General features: G+C 41.0%; 1 protein-coding gene across 3 annotated transcripts in view; it reads right to left on the bottom strand.

The window, feature by feature from the left end:
* Positions 1–21666, bottom strand: part of LOC124037910 (lysine-specific demethylase 4A-like) — a 53475-nt gene that overhangs the window by 12102 nt on the left and 19707 nt on the right. For all 3 annotated transcript variants that reach the window (XM_046353156.1, XM_046353154.1, XM_046353155.1), the window contains exons 9-14: positions 19854–19991; positions 17837–18087; positions 9165–9322; positions 3483–3895; positions 3212–3308; positions 2683–2864 (exon numbers count right to left, since the gene is read on the bottom strand). In XM_046353156.1, coding sequence (XP_046209112.1) covers positions 2683–2864; positions 3212–3308; positions 3483–3895; positions 9165–9322; positions 17837–18087; positions 19854–19991 — 1239 coding nt within the window. The remainder of the gene's footprint in view (positions 1–2682; positions 2865–3211; positions 3309–3482; positions 3896–9164; positions 9323–17836; positions 18088–19853; positions 19992–21666) is intronic.

Below are 21666 nucleotides of genomic sequence, written 5' to 3'. Positions count from 1 at the left end.
ACAAATTAGCTAGCAACAGCAAGCTAGCTAAATAGGACAAATTAACTAGCTAAATGCCATACATGTTTAATGCTTTTCGACCTGTCCCCAAATGAATGTCATTGGTTCAGAGTTTGTTTTGATATTTTAACCTGTGTGTCGTGATCGCGTTTGGTGTTGGGGGATAAAATACATTTATGCATGATGTCGGACGCGCGCAACCGGTTTGGGCTCCATGTTAGAGATACGAAACAGCAAAATACAAATTCATGTTTAATTAAGATAGCATTTCAAAATGTTTCTGCTAAGGGTTTTTACATGACATATTCTACTCTGTCTCCTGTATTCCTGACCAAGTGTTGGCTTTAGAAAATCCCTCCTCCATATTTGTTCTCCTGGCAGATAAACACACCCCTATTAAACAATTAAGAGTCAAAAGATACAGTGCATTCATAAAGTATTCAGACCCCTTGACTTTTCCCATATTTTGTTACATTACAGCTTTATTCTAAAATGGACTAAATTGTTGTTCCTCAATCTACACACAATACTCCATAATGACAAAGCAAAAACAGGTTTAGAAATGTTTGCTTATTGTATAAAAACAAATCAACTACCTGAAATCATATTTAAATATGTATTCAGATACCTTACTCAGTACTTTGTTCAAGGACCTTTGGCAGATATTAGAGCCTCGAACCCATGCCAGATCTTTTCAGTCTCCTGAGGGGGAAAAAGGTCTTCAGAACTGTCTTGGTGTATTTGGACCATGATAATTTGTTGGCGATGTGGACAGCAAGGAACTTGAAACTCTCGACCCGCTCCACTACCATTGCGTTAATGTTAATGTTGGGCCCGGCTTTTACTGTAGTAGACGATCAGCTCCTTTGTCTTACTCACATTGAGGGAGAGGTTATTGTTCTGGCACCACACCAACAGGTCTCTGAACCCTCCTCCTTATAGGCAGTCTCATCATTGTCGGTGATCACATGAGGGGGAAAAAGAAGTCTCTGACCTCCTCCTTATAGGTGGTCTCATCATTGTCGTGGGTGAACAGGGAGTACAGGAGGGGACTAAGCACACACCCCTGAGGGGCACCAGTATTGAGGATCAGCATAGCATTGTTGGCTACCCTTACCACCTGGGGGCAGCCCGTCAGGAAGTCCAGGATCTAGTTGCAGAGTTTAGTGTTTAGTCCCAGGGTCCTTAGCTTAGTGATGAGCTTCGTAGTGTTGAACGATGAGATGTCGTCAATGAACAGCATTCACACATAAGTGTTATTTTTGTTCAGGTGGGAAAGGGCAGTGTGGAGTGTGATTGAGATTGCATCATCTGTGGATCTGTTGCAAATTGGAGTGGGGCTAGGGTATCCGGGGGGATGCCGTTGATGTGAGCCATGACCAGCCTTTCAAAGCGCTTCATGGTGATGGGTTTGGATATCTGAACTTTAACTACTATTAAATCATTAGTTATAATAGAGACCTGAGGGGTGTCATAATGAAGCTTGGGAGGAGCAAATCAGTTCAGAACAAATTCTTATTTTCAATGACGGCCTAGGAACAGCGTGTTAACTACCTTGATCAGGAGAACAGTGGATTAACGACAGATTTTTACCTTGTCAGCTTTGGGATTCGATCTTGCAACCTTTTGGTTACAAGTCCACTAGGCTACCTGCCACCTCAACAATTAAAGGCCATTTTAAGATGTGCAGTTTTGTCACAGAACACAATGCCACAGATGTCTCAAGTTGAGGGAGTGAGCAATTGGCACGCTGACTGTAGGAATGTCCACCAGAACTGTTGCCAGAGAAATGTTAATTTCTCTCCCATAAACTGCCTCCAACATCATTTCAGATAGGTTTGACCTACTGCCAAATTGCCTCACAACCACAGATCATGTGTGACTACGCCAGCCCAGGACCTCCACATCCAGCTTCTTCACCAGTGAGATCATCTGATTGGCTGCCCTCCCAGGCCCACCCATGGCTGCACCCCCTGTTAAGTTATGTGAAATCCATAGATTAGGGTCTATTTAATTAGCTTCAGTTGACTGATTTCCTTATATGAACTGCAATTCAGTAAAATCTTTAAAAGTTGTATGTTGCGTTTTATATATTTGTTCAGTATATTTCACAGTAAACATATTTTGGATCAATGGTTGTGTGGCGAGAGAAGTTTACAGTCAAAATAAATGTGAAACTAAAGGTTCTGAATGTAAGACTGGCTGCGTTACAAGCTTTACCATTTGAGTTTTGTGACAGAGTTTAGAAAATTCACCACATACTATACTTGTGAAAATAGTACCAAAGCGATTAATAAAAAGGGTATAATTCAAAAAGTAAAGTTTGCGTATGCTTTCATCTGTGCACTCGGTATGGCCATGGAGAGAGACACAGCAATAGAGCTAAATTCAGACTAGGCATAGAAAACATGAAATACCAAATTCACTGTTCAAGAGTACTGAGTGGGGTATACTACAATACAACTACTTTTCTCCAATGCTAAGTGAAGAAAATAAATCATTCGGTGATTTAAGAGCTTTACTCTCGTTAAGAATTTACTTTCGGAATCCCTTTGAGACTAATGACTGACAGGGTACACGCTTTAGCTTCCAAAATCCCCTGTTAAAGTGTCTGAGTGCTGAGTGTCTCCTCCTCTCCTGCTGTTGAGCACTCTCCTCTACTCTCCTTTCCTCCCTCCTCACCCGCTGGTAGGTCTGGAACAGTGAGCACACGGAGCAGTATGGGGCCTGGAGGCCCATGCGACGGTTGTACTCCTTCTCTCTCTTCAGGCTGGGGGGTCTGTTCTGCCACAGATGGACAAAGGGCTTGGCCCACAACTCTCCCTCTAACCCATCCTCCTCTACTGGGGGCTGCTCTGGCAGCTCTAAAAACAACAAAACAAAGATTGTCTAGCGTTAGCACAAGCCATATCCAAAGCGACTTACAGAAGTGTCGATATTGACAGTGGCCCATGAAGGAAATCAAATCCACAATGCTATATGCTCTAATCCCCTGAGTTATTGGAACCACAGACAGTTCTAAAAACACACACAGACAAACTACTATCATCTCATCGAGTATGCAAACATCGATATGAGTGAATGATGCTCTTTTCTATTCAATGCCAGAACATGCCCGACACTGCTTTCCTTAGGTCGTATCCAATATTTAGGAAAAGGAAGCCTAACTTGGGCTGAACTATGTGAATGAAGAAGTAATATTTGTATTCACCCTCGTCACTCATGCTGTCCTTCATCAGAGGGTGATGGTGAGGCAGCTTCCCCAGTTTGCTTTGCACACCTTCATCCTCCGCTACCTCTTCTGCCCCCTGGTGGAATAAAAGGGGTTAACAACAGAATCATTATAGCTCTGATTCATTGAACATGTACAGTATAATCATCAGAAAAATCATCATAAAGCCAATCCTACAGACAGAGGTTAAGTGACGTGATGTTTGGATACTACTCCTCTTCTCCTGCGTCTCTGCTCCTCCACCCCTCACCTTGCTGTCGTCCTGTTCCTCTGCTTCACTATCACTATTATTGCTCCTCATGTCCTCCTTGCTCTCTCCCTCGCTGTAGTCTCCCTTGGCGTAGCTGTGGACGTGCAGCACGTCTGTCGGGCTCAGGGTCCTCTGGAAGAGTCGGTGAGCAGGGCTAGGGCTGTTGGCTGGTGCTGGAGGCTTCACATCCTCACTGGGGCCGGCCTTCTCTGAGCTCTGGGAGGAGGGGCCTGGTACTGCTGGTTGGGTTGACTGACTGTTAGTCTGTGGCTGAGACTTAATTAGAGTGGATTTAATAGAGTTATTGGCTTTCATCTGAAGTGCTAGCTTTCGGCTGGCGTTTGTGTTTCGGTTGGTCTGTGCGTTGGGTGGTAGCTTTGTTAGCTCATTTTTAACGTCCTCCGGCTTCGGCTCTGAAATTAAAAACAAACAACATGAAAAGATGGAGGCACAAAACAATATCTAACTCAGTGGTTCTCAACTGGTTTTTGCCTCGGGACACAAATTAAAATCAGGTAGTCTGTTGAGACCCAATATTCGCAGCCTAAATACAATCTGGAACACTATTTGTAAAGCTATATTGATAGCAAATGTGGCAATTATGAAAAGGGAACAACATTACCACCTCTATTTGTCATTAATACATATTTGCCCACATTCTTTTTTTTTTTTTTTTTTTTTTTACCTTTATTTAACCAGGCAAGTCAGTTAATGAAGTCAGTTGATGAAGAATGTTAATAAACTCACTGTCTTGAGACCACAAAATCAACCATAATAGTGCATCTTATAGCTCTATATTGAAAATACTGTGACTAAATGTTTTAAATTTTAAGTTCATTATCATTTCTACACACTTTCTACCTGGTTTACGTTGTTTAATTAAGAATCCGCCCCATTTTTTACATTTTCGCCAAAAATGACATACCCAAATCTAACTGCCTGTAGCTCAGGCCCTGAAGCAAGGATATGCATATTCTTGGTACCATTTGAAAGGAAAGGTATTATTCCAGCCCAGGTGCAATTTAGATTTTGGCCACTGGACTACGGCAGTGCATTTCTGTTCAAAATGTTGTTTCAAGACTGCCCCAAATGTGCCTAATTTGTTTATTAAAACTTCAGGATAGCGTGCCCAATTTCAACTTCCTGCTACTCAGCCCCAGAATATAAGATATGCATATTCTTAGTAGATTTTGATAGAAAACACTCTGAAGTTTCTAAAACTGTTTGAATCATGTCTGTGAGTATAACAGAACTTATGTAGCAGGCAAAACCCAGATGACAAATCATTCAGATGTTTTTGGTTTTTGAGGTCACTGTCTATTCAATGCGTTTTCATTGGGAAACTAGATTTCTAAAGGGACTTGTTTGCAGTTCCTACCGCTTCCACTGGATGTCACCAGTCTTTAGAAATTGGTTGAGGTTATTCCTTTGTGTAATGAAGAAGTACAGCCATCTTGAATGAGTGTCATTTGAAGTCTACTTTTTGAGAGAGGAGCATGACTTGAAAAGTAGCGTGAGTTTGTTGTCTTACTGTATTGATTGTCCCGTATTTAATTTGATTGATTATTAACGTTTAAAAATACCTAAAGTTGTATTTCAAAAGTAGTTTGAAATGTTTTGGCAAAGTTTACAGGTAACTTTTGAGATATTTTGTAGTGACGTTGCGCAAGTTGGAATCTGTGTTTATCTGGATTAAACGCGCCAAATAGACATTTTGGATATATATCGACGGAATTAATCGAACAAAAAGGACCATTTGTGGTGTTTTTGGGACATATTGGAGTGCCAACAAAATAAGCTCGTCAAAGGTAAGGCATGATTTATATTTATTTCTGTGTTTTGTGTAGCGCCTGCAGGGTTGAAATATGCTTTCTCTCTTTGTTTACTGTTGTGCTATCATCAGATAATAGCATCTTATGCTTTCGCCAAAAAGCATTTTTTAAATCTGACATGTTGGCTGGATTCACAACGAGTGTAGCTTTAATTTGGTATCTCACATGTGATTTAATGACAGTTAGATTTTTATTGTATTTTATTTTAATTTGGCACTCTACATTTTCCCTGGCTATTGGCCAAGAGGGACGCAAGCGTCCCCCCTATCCCAGAGAGGTTAATAACTTTTCATGTTCAAAATTGTGCACTCTCCTCAAACAATAGCACAGTATTATTGCACTATAAATTGGACAGTTCAGTTAGATTAACAATAATTTAAGCTTTCTGCCAATATCAGATATGTCTATGTCCTGAGAAACGTTCTTGTTACTTACAACCTCATGCTAATCGCATTAGCCTACGTTAGCGCAACCGTCCCGTGTACGGGACACCGATCCCAGATAAGTTTTAATTAAGTTCAGACTGGACTATTTATTGAATGTTTTTATTCAGACACCTGAGAACCATTCAAAACCTCCCATGACCCAAATTGGGGTTGCGACCCACCAGTTGAGAATCGCTAGTCTAAATGATCTCCCTCAAGTCAATCTGCAGTAGACTAGTGTCAGTCCCTGTTTAATTGTTTGTTAGCATGGTCAAAGATTAACTGAGGTACCTTACCTTTGTACCTCCATATCCATATACAGTATTTATGTATAGATTGAATCTGGTGGATAATTAAAAAATATATATATTTCAGTGAAGAACAAATTCTTATTTACAATGATGGCCTACTGGGGAACAGCCATGTTCAGGAGCAGAACATAATTTTACCTTGTCAGCTCGAGGATTCGATCCAGAAACCTTTCGGTTACCGGCCCAAAGCTCTAACCACTAGGCTACCTGCTGCCCCTTAACCTGTTACTCCTACCCCCTACTTTTTCGAACATTCTGTTAAAAATCGCGCAACATTTCAGCGCCCTGCTGCTCATGCCAGGAATATAGTATATGCATATGATTAGTATGTGTGGATAGAAAACACTCAGACGTTTATAAAACTGGTTAAATCACAGCTGTGACTATAACAGAACGTGCGTTTCATCGAAAAGCGCAGGAAAATCTGATCACTGAAAATGGAAAAATATATCCATCCGCCACATCAACCCATTGTTAAAGGCGAACCACATTAAATGGGGCTGAGGTTGCAATACCTACAGCTTCCACATAATGTCAATCGTCTTGTCATTTGCCTAGGTTTTGTTTCTTGGTCAAACGAAGAAGAGACAAGCCATTTGTTAAGGTCTCTGACCGGATATTTTGGTTGAGATTTACCCGGACATTATTTCCAGACGTACGCCATATAGAATATACATCGCCTCTTGATCAATTTGATCGCTTATTAACGTGTACTAATACCTAAAGTTGCATTACAAAAGTATTTAGAAGTGTTTTGTGAAAGTTTATCGTCGACTTTTTTAATTTAAAAAAATGACGTTACGTTATAAGACGCTATTTTTTTCCGTTTATCACACAGTCTTCATAGATCGATATCTAGGCTATATATTGACCGATTTAATCGAAAAAAGACCCAATAGTGATTATGGGACATCTAGGAGTGCGAACAAAGAAGATGGTCAAAGGTAATGAATGTTTTATATTTTATTTGTGCGGTTTGTGTAGCGACGACTATGCTAATTATTTTGTTTACGTCCCCTGCGGGTCTTTTGGGGTGTTACATGCTATCAGATAATAGCTTCTCATGCTTTCGCCGAAAAGCATTTTAAAAATCTGACTTGTTGCCTGGATTCACAACGAGTGTAGCTTTAATTCAATACCCTGCATGTGTATTTTAATGAACGTTTAGGTTTTAACTAATACTATTAGCATTTAGCGTAGTGCATTTGCATTTCCAGAGCTCTAGATGGGACGCCTGCGTGTCAGGTAGGAGCAAGAGGTTAAGGGACAAAATGAAACTGTGGTTCTGGTGTTATACTTTGTATTTCATGTTATTGAGAAGCTTCCCATGAACACAATTGATCTTATTTTATGAGATATCTTATTTTAAAGTGATCTGAAAAGATCAAAGGGTCAGACAGGTCAACGTTAATCCTTAGTCAATAAGGCACCAAATCACATGTCTGGCTTCTTAAATTCAACACTTTTTTGTCCAATAACTCAAGATAGGTTGGCCATACTGTTCTGGGAAAAAAATATATACTGCTATGCAAATGATGCATTTAATATGCAAATGTAGAATACATTACAGAATACAACATTCCAGTAATTTAAGCCCAATCATTTAAAGTAGGGTGGTCATATTATAAACAAATCTTAATGCTTTATGAAAAACGGAGACTAACAATCAATGAAATTAGAATACAACTTCTAATACTACTTTATGCAAATATAATACATAATATGCTAATTAGTCTGTTCATTTAAAGTAATGCGGTCATATTGCTTTATGCAGAACTAGGAGTTCACACAGAGGAATAGGGTACAGCCCGCGCACACACATTTTCACACAAACACACGGGGGGAATAGATAATCATGAAAAAAAAGCAAGGTTACTATTTAGTAACTGTTAGGCTGTATACTGTACACTGAATATACAAAACATTGTGAACATCTGCTCCTTCCATGGCAGACTGACCAGGTGAAAGATATGATCCCTTATTGATGTCACTTGTTAAATCCACTTCAAATCAGTGTAGATGACACTCAACAGTTTCCAGTGTGTATCAAGAATGATCCACCATCCAAAGGAAATCCAGCCAACATGTCAACTGTGGGAAGCATTGAAGTCAACATAGGCCAGCATCCCTGTGGAATGCTTTTGACGCCTTGTAGACGCCATGCCCCAACGAGTTGAGGCTGTTCTGAGGGCAAAAGGGTGGGGGTGCAACTCAATATTAATAAGGTGTTCCTAATGTTTGTTATACTCAGTGTACAATCACAGTTATGTTGTATTCAGTAGGCCAACTGATTAGACCTAGTGCGCCAAATAATACGCCCAACCATTTGCTACCTGCATCCACACACACACACACACACACACACACACACACACACACACACACACACACACACACACACACACACACACACACACACACACACACACACACACACACACACACACACACACACACACACACACACACACACACACACTCTTTTCACTAAGTCTGAACCGTAACTCAGAATGCTACTAGTCTAATAACATAGCTTAATCCTAAAAAGGTAGGCCTACATCGGGGTTGGGTTACATTGCGATATTATTTTTGGTGTTGAGAATAAACTGCACCGTTTCCAGGAAATAATTATCCTAGGCTTAGAAAAGACAGATCGTGAGCTGCCTGCTAGCCAGCTGCACACAAAGAAGGGACACATTTGAAATTTGATCGATTGCAGGACTGCAGCCAAAAAGTTGTCGTTTTAAAATCACCAATCACAACAAAAAATAAAAATCACTGCACAATACAGCATCGCAACCTCTCGCCTGGCTCGTTGCCTTAGCGAACAGCGTCAGGCACTCCCAAACAGCTAGCAAGCATGGAAATGGGAGTGACGAATTTGGACCAATTCCTGACAACTCATACAAAAACGTAGCTACGAAGCTTAACTTTGTAACCTGCTATGCTATTTTGATTTTTAGACATGGTTAACAACTTCCATACTCATGTTTTAAAATAATTTATGTATTTTGATGCCCACATTGACATTAAGAGAAAATTGGATTTGTTTTTTGTAATTTTTTTGTATAATTCTTGCATAGTGCCCATCACGGGGTCACCTAACTGAGGTACCTTTGTGTGCTGGGGTGTGTCCTCCACTCCACTTTTCCAGCTTGACTTTCTTTTGCGCTACCTCTCCTTCCTCCTTAGTTTGCTCAGTGTCTTCATCCTCCTTTGCCTCCACAACTGCTTCCCGTTGGCGCTTTTTCCCAACCTTCAGCTTCAGGTTGCTGTGGCACAGGACAGAGAGGGGAACTGTCAATGTTTTTTGTATATGTCTCTTGAGACACTAGCTCAAAGTGGTGAACAAAGAATGAATCAATTATTTTATTTGATCATTTAAAAAAAAAGGGGCAATCTGCAGTAGAAACAACAAAAAGTGTTGGGGAAATGTAACAAATTCATAGAGAGCTTTGGATGCAAGGACTGACCATCCATGATATCACAAGTATAGTTTAAAAATCAGGAGTTTAACCTTTTCTTGCCCAGGAAACACCCCCAGCGTAATCAACATTTTCAAATGGATTTAGTAGAAATTCTTTCATTATTTTGACCCCCCCACATTATAATCCAAGATGCTGGTAACTAACCCAAGATACACCCCTGGTGTGGTTTCCAGTGTGAGCAAATTAAGCATAGTGGGTGGAACAAGCAAGGACGTGGGAATAGGGGGCGTCCTAGCATGTAGTTGCTGCACATGCAAAGTATGCACAGTAGATACAAGACACTAGTTATTGCACACTACTCCAAAGTGTGCAATAACTAAATTTGACCCTTTTAAACACTGCAATTTTTAGAAAAGGGTCAAGTCCACAAAACTTAGTGCACTCTGTTCGTAACGGATTCTAGTTTTGGGTACAGAAAACTGTATCGAGTTCGACTATTTCAACAATGAGAACATTTGCAGAAAGTCGGCCAAGTTTCATCTACCGCCATCGTCACACATTTCTCGCCAGGTAGGAAGTTCTAAACGGATGCTTCAGATACAGTGCCTTCAGAAAGCAATCAGACCCCTGGACTTTTTCCACATTTTGTTAGATTACAGCCTTATTCAAAAATGTATTATAGTTTTTTCCCCTCATCAATCTACACACAATAAATACCCCATAAAAACAAAGCAAAATGTTTTTAAATACATGTTTGCTAATTATTTAAAATTAAAAGACTGAAATATTACATTTACATAACTATTCAGACCCTTTAGTCAGAACTTTGTTGAAGCACCTTTGGCAGCGATTAGCCTCGACTCTTCTTGGGTGTGACGCATAAGCTTGGCACACCAGTATTTTGGGAGTTTCTCCCATTCTTTTCTGCAGATCCTCTCAATATCTGTCAGGTTGGATGGAGAGTGTTGCTGCACAGCTATTTTTAGGTCTCTCCAGAGATGTTCGATCAAGTTTAAGTCCGGGATGTGGCTCAGCCACAAGGACATTCAGAGACTTGTCCCGAAGCCACTCTTGTGTTGTCTTGGCTGTGTGCTTGGGGTCGTTGCCCTGTTGGAAGGTGAACCTTCGCCCCAGTCTGAGGTCCTAAGAACTCTGGAGCATGTTTTCATTGTTGGATTCGGGCTAAACTTTGAACATTGACATATTAAAAGACATGATCGATCAGATGCATAGTATATAAATGAGTGAGACCTGTTGAAAAACAGAGTAGCTGTGGAATGTGCTGCGTGGACGGGAGAGAGTCAAAGGAGTGCGATAGGTGATACGAGAGGAAATCTGTGGATTAGGCGAAGGAGGGGTTGAAGTCAGGTCAGATCCCCTGAAGGGAGAAATAATGGTTTTAGTATCCTGTTACCCTCTTCCTGTCAAACCATAAGATGTAAGGATTTGAGAAAAGGAGTAGTGTCCAAAGTGGGGTGTATATATATATACATACATATACACACACACACACACACACACACACACACACACACACACACACACACACACACACACACACACACACACACACACACACACACACACACACACACACACACACACACTTGTGATGGTGAGAAAATGTTTGTCTAAATACAGCTTTCGATGAAGCTGTCGAGAAGAATTAAAACTTGGTCAAGCTTCTCTAGTGTTAGTTACTTACTCTGAAAAATAAGAACCTAACATCATCAAGGATCTGTCTATACAGTGACTTGCGAAAGTATTCACCCCCTTTGGCATTTTTCCTACTTTGTTGCCTTACAACCTGAAATTAGAATGGATTTTTGGAGAGTTCATATCTTTTGATTTACAAAAGAATGCCTACCACTTTGAAGATGCAAAATATTTCTTATTTTAATATTGTGAAACAAACAAGACAAAAACAGAACACTTGAGTGTGCCTAACTATTCACCCCCCAAAGTCAATACTTTGTAGAGTCACCTTTTGCAGCAATTACAGCTGCAAGGCTCTTGTGTTATGTCTCTATAAAAGCTTGGCACATCTAGCTACTGGGATTTTTTTCCCATTCTTCAAGGCAAAACTGCTCCAGCTCCTTCAAGTTGGATGGGTTACACTGGTATGGGCTTTGACTAGGCCATTCCAAGACATTTAAAATGTTTCCCCGTGCTTCTACACCTGCATTGCTTGCTATTTGGGGTTTTAGGTTTCTGTACAGCACTTTGAGATATCAGCTGATGTACGAAGGGCTATATAAATAAATTTGATTTTGAAATAAATTTGATTTAATAAACCACTCAAGTGTTGCTTTAGCAGTATGCTTAGGGTCATTGTCCTGCTGGAAGGTGAACCTCCGGTCCCAGTCTCAAATCTCTGGAAGACAAACAGGTTTCCCTCAAGAATCCCTGTATCCCTGTATTTAGCGCCATCCATCATTCCTTCAATTCTGACCAGTTTCCCAGTCCCTGCCGATGAAAAACATCCCCACAGCATGATGCTGCCACCACCGTGCTTCACTGGGGATGGTGTTCTCGGGGTGTTGTGTTTGCGCCAGACATAGCATTTTCTTTGATGGTCAAAAGGCTCCATTTTTGTCTCATATGACCAGAGTACCTTCTTCGATTTGTTTGGGGGAGTCTCCCACATGCCTTTTGGTGAACAACAAACATGTTTGCTTATTTTTTTATTAAGAAATTGCTTTTTTTCTGGCCACTCTTCCATACATCACAGCTCTGTGGAGTGTACGGCTTAAAGTGGTCCCTGAGACAGATACTCCAATCTCCTCTGTGGAGCTTTGCAGCTCCTTCACGGTTATCTTTGGTCTCTTGTTTGCCTCTCTGATTAATTCCCTCCTTGCCTGGTCTGTGAGTTTTGGTGGATGGCCCTCTCCTGGCAGGTTTGTTGTGGTGCCATATTCTTTCAATTTTGTAATAATGGATTTAATGGTGCTCCGTGGGATGTTCAAAGTTTCTGATATTTTTTTCGAACCCAACCCTGATTTGTACTTCTCCACAACTTTGTTCTTGACCTGTTTGGAGAGCTCCTTGGTCTTCATGGTGCTGCTTGATTAGTCGTGCCCCTTGCTTAGTGGTGTTGCAGACTCTGGGGCCTTTCAGAACAGGTGTATATATACACTGCTCAAAAAATAAATGGAACACTAAAATAACACATCCTAGATCTGAATGAATGAAATATTCTTATTAAATACTTTTCTTTACATAGTTGAATGTGCTGACAACAAAATCACACAAAAATTATCAATGGAAATCAAATTGATCAACCCATAGAGGTCTGGATTTGGGAGTCACACTCAAAATTAAAGTGGAAAACCACACTACAGGCTGATCCAACTTTGATGTAATGTCCTTAAAACAAGTCAAAATTAGGCTCAGTAGTGTTTGTGGCCACGTGCCTGTATGACCTCCCCACAACACCTGGGCATGCTTCTGATGAGGTGGTGGATGGTCTCCTGAGGGATCTCCTCCCAGACCTGGACTAAAGCATCCACCAACTCCTGGACAGTCTGTGGTGCAACGTGGCATTGGTGGATGGAGCGAGAAATGATGTCCCAGATGTGCTCAATTGGATTCAGGTCTGGGGAATGGGCGGGCCAGTCCACAGCATCAATGCCTTCCTCTTGCAGGAACTGCTGACACACTCCAGCCACATGAGGCCTACCCATGAGAGACGCAGACTCGGTCTAAACCTTTAAGTCTTCACTGAAAAGACTCATCTCTTCAGTAGGTCCTATGATTGTGTGTAGTTTGGCCCAGGAGTGTGAAGGTCGGCCTCGTCTCAGGACAGTAAGTTGGTGGTTGAAGATATTCCTCTAGTGGTGTGGGCTGTGCTTTGACAAAATGGGTGTGGTTATATGCTGCCTGTTTGGCCCTGTCCGGGGGTATCGTCGGACGGGGTCAGTGTCTCCCGACCCCTCATGTCTCAGCCTCCAGCATTTATGCTGCAGAAATTTACGTGCCGGCAAGCTTGGGTCAGTCTGTTATATCTGGCGTATTTCTGCTGTCTTATCCAGTGTCCTGTGTGAATTTATGTACACTCCCTCTCAGAGGCGGACCTGAGCTGTAGGACCATGCCTCAGGCCTACCTGGCCTGACGACTCGTTTCCCCAGTACACCTGGCCGTGCTGCTGCTCCAGTTTCAACTGTTCTGCCTGAGGCTATGGAACCATGACCTGTTCACCGGACATGCTACCTGTCCCAGACCTGCTGTTTTCAACTCTCTAGAGACAGCAGGAGCAATAGACTCTGAATGATCAGCTATGAAAAGCCAACTGACATTTACTCCTGAGGTGCTGACCTGTTGCACCCTCTACAACCACTGTGATTATTATAATTTGACCCTGCCGGTCATCTATGATCATTATAACAGAACATGGCCAAGATGTTCAAATCTCCACCCAGCACAGCCAGAAGATGCCACCCCTCATAGTGTTCCTCTCTAGGTTTTCTTCCTTGGTCCTGGCCTTTCTAGGGAGTTTCCTAGCCACCATGCTTCTACACCTGCATTGCTTTCTGTTTTAGGCTGGGTTTCTGTACAGTACTTTGTGACATCAGCTTATGTAAGAAGGGCTTTATAAATACATTTGATTGATATGCACACACCACTTTGTTTTTTTATTACAAGTTATTTTTTTCATTTCACCAATTTGGACAATTTTATTTATGTCCATTACATGACATCCAAATAAAAATCCAGTTAAATTACAGGTTGTAATGCAACAAAATAGTAAAAACAGCAAGGGGATGAATACTTTTGCAAGGCACTGTACTTTGCTCCGTTCATCTTTTCCTCCATCCTGACTAGTCTCCCAGTCTCTGCCACTGAAAAACATTACCATAGCAGGATGCTGCCACCACCATGCTTCACCGTAGGGATGGTGCCAGGTTTCTTCCAGATGTGACGCTTGGCATTAAGGCCAAAGAGTTCAATCTTGGTTTCATCAGAACAGAGAATCTTGTGCCTCGATACAATACTGTCTCGGAGTGCTACGGACAATTCCTTTCGACCTCATGGCTTGGTTTTTGCTCTGACATGCACTGTCAACTGTAGGACCTTTATAGACAGGTCTGTGTCTTTACAAATCATGTCCAATCAATTGACTTTACCACACGTGTACTCTTGTTGTAGAAACATCAAGGTTGATCAATGGAATCAGGATGCATCTGAGCTCAATCGAGTCTCATTGCGAAGAGTAAGAATACTTACGTAAATAAGGCATTGCCGTTTTTTTTATTTTTAAACTTTAGCTTTGTCATAATGGGGTATTGTGTGTAGATTGTTTTATTTAATCTAGTTTAAAATCAGGCTGCAACGTAACAAAATGTAGAAAAAGTCAAGGCATCGGAATCTTTTCCAAAGGCACTGTATATACATCCGGCGAGACATCTGGCTCACTTCTACATGAATGTAGATGTTACCCCGATCACAGATAATCCTAAATGACTTGTGAATAATGACAGAAAAAGTTAGAGGGCCAAAGGTCATACCCCCAACACATGCTAACCTCTCACCAGTACCAATAACAGGGGAGGTTAGCATGGAGCGTTGGTGATTAGCACTGGCCAAATGAGGGTAGATTTTGTCATTTGTGGGTAAGAATGTGGCAGTTGAAATATACATCGGCCACAGCTTTATTTTTTTATTATCCAAAGCCCACCTGTCGAATTGACAAGGCAACTTAAGTATGACTTTGTCCTCGTGTTTCTTGGCCATTTAAATATTTTGTTCACATCCTATTTTGGTTTTCAATGTTAATTTGAGTTTGCTGCAACATTCTGCTGCTAAGTGCCCCGAGTTACCACCGAAACGGCCTGTCCCGGGCCAGCTGAACCGCTGTCTCATCTAATGATTGCTCCATGGTCAATCAAGCACACTCTCCAAAAACTGTATTCATTAACTTTTAGTCACCGTCTCTGCTAAATTTATTGGTGTGCTTCTACATTTCTACTTAGAAGCACATCATGTACTCCTTGTAAAAAATGTTAGCGTAGAGCCCTGAACTAAAATAATAAATAGTCCGTATCACTCAGCATTGTGGCAGGGAAGGAACTTTCTAGATGTTCATCTGTTTGTATTATTGGATCTATACCAAACAAAAATATAAAAGCAACATGCAACAATTTTACTAAGTTACAATTAATAAGGAAATCAGTCAATTGAAATAAATTAATTAGGCCCTAATCTTGGGAGCCAGGCCCACCCACTGTGGTGCCAGGCCCAGCCAATCAGAATGAGTTTTTCCCCATAAAAGGGCTTTCTTACAGACAGAAATACTCCTCAGTTTCATCAGCTGTCCAAGTGTCTGGTCTCAGACGATCCCACACTTGAAGAAGCCGGATGAGGAGGTACTGGGCTGGCTTTGTTACACGTGGTCTGCGGTTGTGAGGCTGGTTGGATGTTCTGCTAAATTCTTGAAAACAACGTTGGAGGCGGCGTATGGTAACAAAATTAGTATTCAATGCTGTGGTGGCATTCCAATTGCATGTGGCATTGTGTGACAAAGCTGCACAATCTTAATGGCATTTTGTCCCCAGCACAAGGTGCACCTGTGTAATGATCACAATGTTTAATCAGCTTCTTGATATGCCACACCTGGCAGGTGGAAGGATTATCTTGGCAAAGGAAAAATGCTCACTGACAGATGTAAACAAATTTGTGCATACAATTTGACAGAAATAAACTGTGTGGAACACTTCTGGGATCTTTTCTCACTTTTCTCACATGATGAGTTTAATATTTTTGTTCAGTGTAAATTGTCTTAACAGACGCAGTTCACAAAAATAAAATTAAGCGACATACCCCTTTTTATTAGTAATACATTTTTGAAACAATAGAAAGCATGCTCATCTGTTTGATTTTTGGGTGTAATTATGGAGAGAAAAAAAAACTTGTTGGTAAAAAAATGAGTGGCTGGTACTTTTTAAAAAAATTATCTACCTCCCACAGTAGCTGGTGGACCAAAAAAATGATTCCCACCCTGTTAACATGTTATCTTTGACCATCTAGCTTTCTCACTCATCATTATTCACAAATCATTCAGGATTATTCGTAATCATTTTTTACAATAAAAGTGACTCCAAAATGACAATGCATTATTTACCATTAATTTCTACTGGGAACAAAATGATCAAAACAACTGAATCGAACTGCCAATGCATCCAACATGTGTGTAGGATCACAAGCTTGATATAGTCATTGCGTGCTAAGAATATAGGACCAAATACTAAACTTTTGACTACTTTATTTATAAGGATCTTTAGGTGCCAATAATGTTGACCCCTACCTTTAAGGGAAAAAAGTAATACTTGTATATAGTAATACTATATTTTCAAAGAAGCATGGGTCATCATTATTTGGACCGTATAGGTTAAGAGGCCATATCGGTTTATGGTCCAATAACATTTTAAATCATCCATTGACCTTGATCTGTTTGGACAATTTGTACATTTGGATCAAAATGACTGTTAATATTCACACCTTTTGAATTTCTTTGCCCATGAAAAAAATAATAATAATCACCCCCCCAGTCCTTTTTCCACACAACTTCACCTAAAATTGTTGAATGAGTTTCCTGTAAACAATAGAAATTATATTCCTTCTCTTTTAGCCAGGTAAATACTGATAGTCTTTTCTTATTATGTGCTAAGCCATTACAATTATAACTGGCTAATACTTATTTCACCACAATGAAATAAAAGTTTCAAATCTATTTATCATATATACATGTAAACTCATCATTAAAAAGTACAATAGTGATTGAGTGTCCATTTACCTATACCATGATTTGTGCATTGCTACTAAGTAAACCTCTAATTGGTCCCCACTATTCCACCAGCTAAAACCCCTCCCCATCCCGAGTTGGGTTGTCATCCCAGTGACTGGCACACCCACCGCCCCCCAGATCCCATGGCCCCCGAGAGACCAGGACCAATCCTTCGAAAAGAGCACACAGGGCCACCCACAGAACAGAAGCAGATCAGCCGTCAAAAGCATTTATCGCACTCACCTAGATTTGTATTATATAACTATTAAAAAATGATTTAAAAATCCTTCACCTTAATTTCCATAATTAACAATTCATAATTCTAATAAATTAGGTAGTTCATGCAAAGGATTGCTAACATTTACATTTTGGCAATTATTGTGAATCATTCTATATTGTCCCTAACATATTTACTCCCTAGCAAGTTATGGGACACACCCTTTCCCCCACAAACTGGGGATTTTATTTAATGCCAATTGTACTTTCGTTGGGCACGGATATCAACTTTAGGGGTTTAAGCTATACCAGCTGGAAATGACAAACATGACAGGGTAAGTGAGAACAGTAAAGTACAGACCTAGTCTCCTCCTGTGCAGTGGTGCCTGGGGTGTCCTCCTCCTGGTCAGGGGTCTCGCTGGGGCTTGGACCCTCCTTCCCAGGCTCCCCTGTCTTCTCTCCCGTCAGGAACTCAGCAGCCTCTGGCGTGGGCTTGGAATGGTCAATAGGAATGTTGTCTTTCCCTGCCTTCCATGCCTTGTAGCGATCTGGTTGGAACTTCCTCACAAACACATCCATGGAGATCTTCACCATGTCTTTACGGCACGAGCACTGGGAGAGATAGGACAGGGATTGGTCATGAGAATATAATACAATAAATGCCACTTACTAGACTCTTAGCCAAGGCAACTTACAGTAAGTGAGTGAATGCATGGATTTTTTTTTTTATGTGATACTTGCTGGAGTTAACTTCTCTAGGGTAGGGGGCAGCATTGGGAATTTTGGATGAAAAGAGTGCCCAAATTAAACTGCCTGCTACTCTGCCATAAAAGCTAGAATATGCATATAATTAGTAGATTTGGATAGAAAACACTGAAGTTTCTAAAACTGTTTGAATGATGTGAGTATAATAGACCTCATGTGGCAGGCAAAAACCTGAGAAAAAAATCCAACCAGGAAGTGGGAAATCTGAGGTGTGTAGTTTTTCGACCCTTGCCTAATCGAATAGTGTCTATGGGGTCATGTTGCACTTCCTAAGGATTCCACTAGAAGTCAAGTCTTTAGAAACTTGTTTGATGCTTCTACTGCGAAGTGGGGCCGAATGAGAGGGGAATGAGTCAGAGGTCTGCCAGCAGCCACGAGCGTTCACGTGAAAGCGACCTGCGTTCCATTGCATTTCTGAAGACAAAGAAATTCTCCGGTTGGAACATTATTGAATATTTATGTTAAAAACATCCTAAAGATTGATTCTATACACTGTTTGACATGTTTCTACGGAACTTTTTGCTAACTAAAGCTAATAAAAGTAGATATTTGGACATAAATGATGAACATTATCGAACAAAACAAACATTTATTGTGGAACTGGGATTCCTGGGAGTGCATTCTGATGAAGATCAAAGGTAAGTGAATATTATATTATTTATAACGCTATTTCTGACTAATGTTGACTCCAACATGGCGGATGCGGTCTCTGCCTGGCCGGTTCCCCTCTTTCCACTGAGATTCTCTGCCTCTAACCCTATTACAGGGGCTGAGTCTGGTGCTCTTCCATGCCGTCCCTTAGAGGGTTGCGTCACTTGAGTGGGTTGAGTCACTGATGTGATCTTCCTGTCTGGGTTGGCGCCCCCCCTTGGGTTGTGCCGTGGCGGAGATCTTTGTGGGCTATACTCTGCCTTGTCTCAAGATGGTAAATTGGTGGTTGAAGATATCCCTCTGGTGGTGTGGGGGCTGTGCTTTGGCAAAGTGGGTGGAGTGATATTTTTCCTGTTTGGCCCTGTCTTGGGGTATCATCGGATGGGGGCAACAGTGTCTCTTGACCCCTCCTGTCTTAGCCTCCAGTATTTATGCTGCAGTAGTTTGTGTCGGGGGGTTAGGGTCAGCTTGTTATATCTGGAGTACTTCTCCTGTACATGTATTGTGTAACATGAAGTCCTATGAATGTCATCTGAAGAACAAAGGTTAGTGATTCATTTTATCTATATTTCTACTTTTTGTGACTCTCTTTGGCTGTGTTTTTCTGTGACTTGGCTCTGACCTACCATAATCCTTCGTGCTTTCGTCGTAAAGCCTTTTTGAAATCGGACACTGTGGCTGGATTTACAAGTTTATCTTTAAAATGGTGTAAAATACATGCATGTTTGAGGAATTTTAATTATGGAATTTCTGTTTTGAATTTGGCGCCCTGCAGTTTCACTGGCTGTTGACAGGTGGGACGCTACCGTCCCACATACCCAGGAGATGTTAAACCCATAACATTGCCTTTGCTAGTGCCATGCTTTACCAACCACACGACAAAACACCATTCACACACACACACACAACCATATGACCTGGAATCACACATTCAATGTGTTAATTCATGTATCTGTACATACCAGTGTGGCTATTTTGCCATAATCAATCCATCGCTGTGTGGCAAAGTTGGTAGACTCTGCACAGTTGAAGCCGTGGTTGAAACCAGCATGGTAGCCGAAAGGGAAGGTCACTATGAACTGGCCTGCCTCCTGGGTGATCTAAACACACAGACGCACACACAACAAGTCAGACCACTGATCTAAAGAGGTGGACACTAAGGTTGGGTGATGTCAATCTTTGTCCTATAGTCATTAAGTGCACACAAAAAGTGATACGATGGTATTGGCCCCTATTGGCCAACTCTCCCAACAAGGACCCCTAGCGCGAGCTCGCTTGCTTGCTTTCAGGAAGGACCAGCAGAATCATGACAAAGGTATTTTAGAGCCAAATCTTTTTAAAGTTGTCTATTACTCTATGTCCGAGCTGTGGCGAGAAATTGTGCCCACACGCAAGTGACAGTCAAGGAGCCTCAACTGCAGAGCACCAACTCTACTGTCCCCAGAATTGTATGAATATTCAATGATTCGCATTTTAATAAATTCTCTCTTATTAGGCCTAGGCTTCTATACATTGTTAGGTAGGCTGTAGCCTACATTGCTAATAATAGGCTGTGGAAATAGGCCTACTCTACGCATAGTTTCTTTAATAAGCTTTGCTGAGCTATATGTTTTCTTTAGAATTCATTCGATTCTTCTATCTCAATATTGCTTGCTCAATTTCACTTTTTGCCTACATACAGTGCCTTCAGAAAGCATTCATACCCTTTAACTTATTCCACGTTGTTACAACCTGAATTCAAAATAGATTAAATAAATAAAACATCACACCCAACTACACACTATACCCCATATGACAAAGTGAAAACATGTTTAGACATTTTTCCACATTTATTGAAAAATAAATACAGAAAATCTCATTTACTTAAGTATTTATACCCCTTTGCTATGACACTACAAATTGAGCTCAGGTGCATCCAATTTCCTTTGATCATTCTTGAGTTTCTACAGTTTGATTGAAGTACACCTGTGGACATTTCAATTGTTTGGACATGATTTTGAAAGAAACACACCTGTCTATTTAATGTCCCACAGTCGACAGTGCAAAGTCCAAAGAACTGTCCGTACATCTCAGAGATAAAATTGTGATGATGCATATATCTGGCGAAGGGTAGAAAACATGTCTAGAGTGATGAAAGTTCGGGAAATGAAAAAAATAATAATGGAACTACCTAGAGCTGGCCATCCGACCAAACTGAGAAACCGGGTAAGGGCCTTGGTCAGGTAGGTGACCAAGAACCCAATAACCACCGACATAATTACAGAGTTAAATTGCTAAGACCTGCCAGAAGGACGACAGTCTCTATAGCTCTTCACCAATCTGGGCTTTATTGGAGAGTGGTCAGACAGAAACCACTCCTGAGAAATTAAACATGATAGCATGCCTGGAGTTCGAAAAGACACGTGAAAGACGTGGCAAAAGAAATTACAGGCAAATCTTTAATGAGAACCTGCTTCAGTGTACAAACAACCTTAGACTGGGGCAAAGATTTACATTCCAACAGGACAATGACCCAAAGCCATACTGAGATGGAATGTGAATGTCCTTGAGTGGCCCAACCACAGCCCAGACTTGAATCCAATTGAAAATCTGCCGAAAGACTTAAAAACACAGATGTGCAAAGCTGATAAGACGGCTTAAAGCTATAATCGCCGCCAAAGGTGCTTCTACAGAGTATTCTCAGGGGGTGAATACTTATGTAAATTAGATTACTGCATTTCATTAGCAAAAATGTTCATGTTCTCTTCTCAATATGGGCTATTGTGTGTAGATAGA

Source organism: Oncorhynchus gorbuscha, linkage group LG06 (assembly GCF_021184085.1).
Source record: "Oncorhynchus gorbuscha isolate QuinsamMale2020 ecotype Even-year linkage group LG06, OgorEven_v1.0, whole genome shotgun sequence".
Taxonomy (NCBI): domain Eukaryota; kingdom Metazoa; phylum Chordata; class Actinopteri; order Salmoniformes; family Salmonidae; genus Oncorhynchus; species Oncorhynchus gorbuscha.
This window is presented reverse-complemented; position numbering and strand designations above follow the sequence as displayed.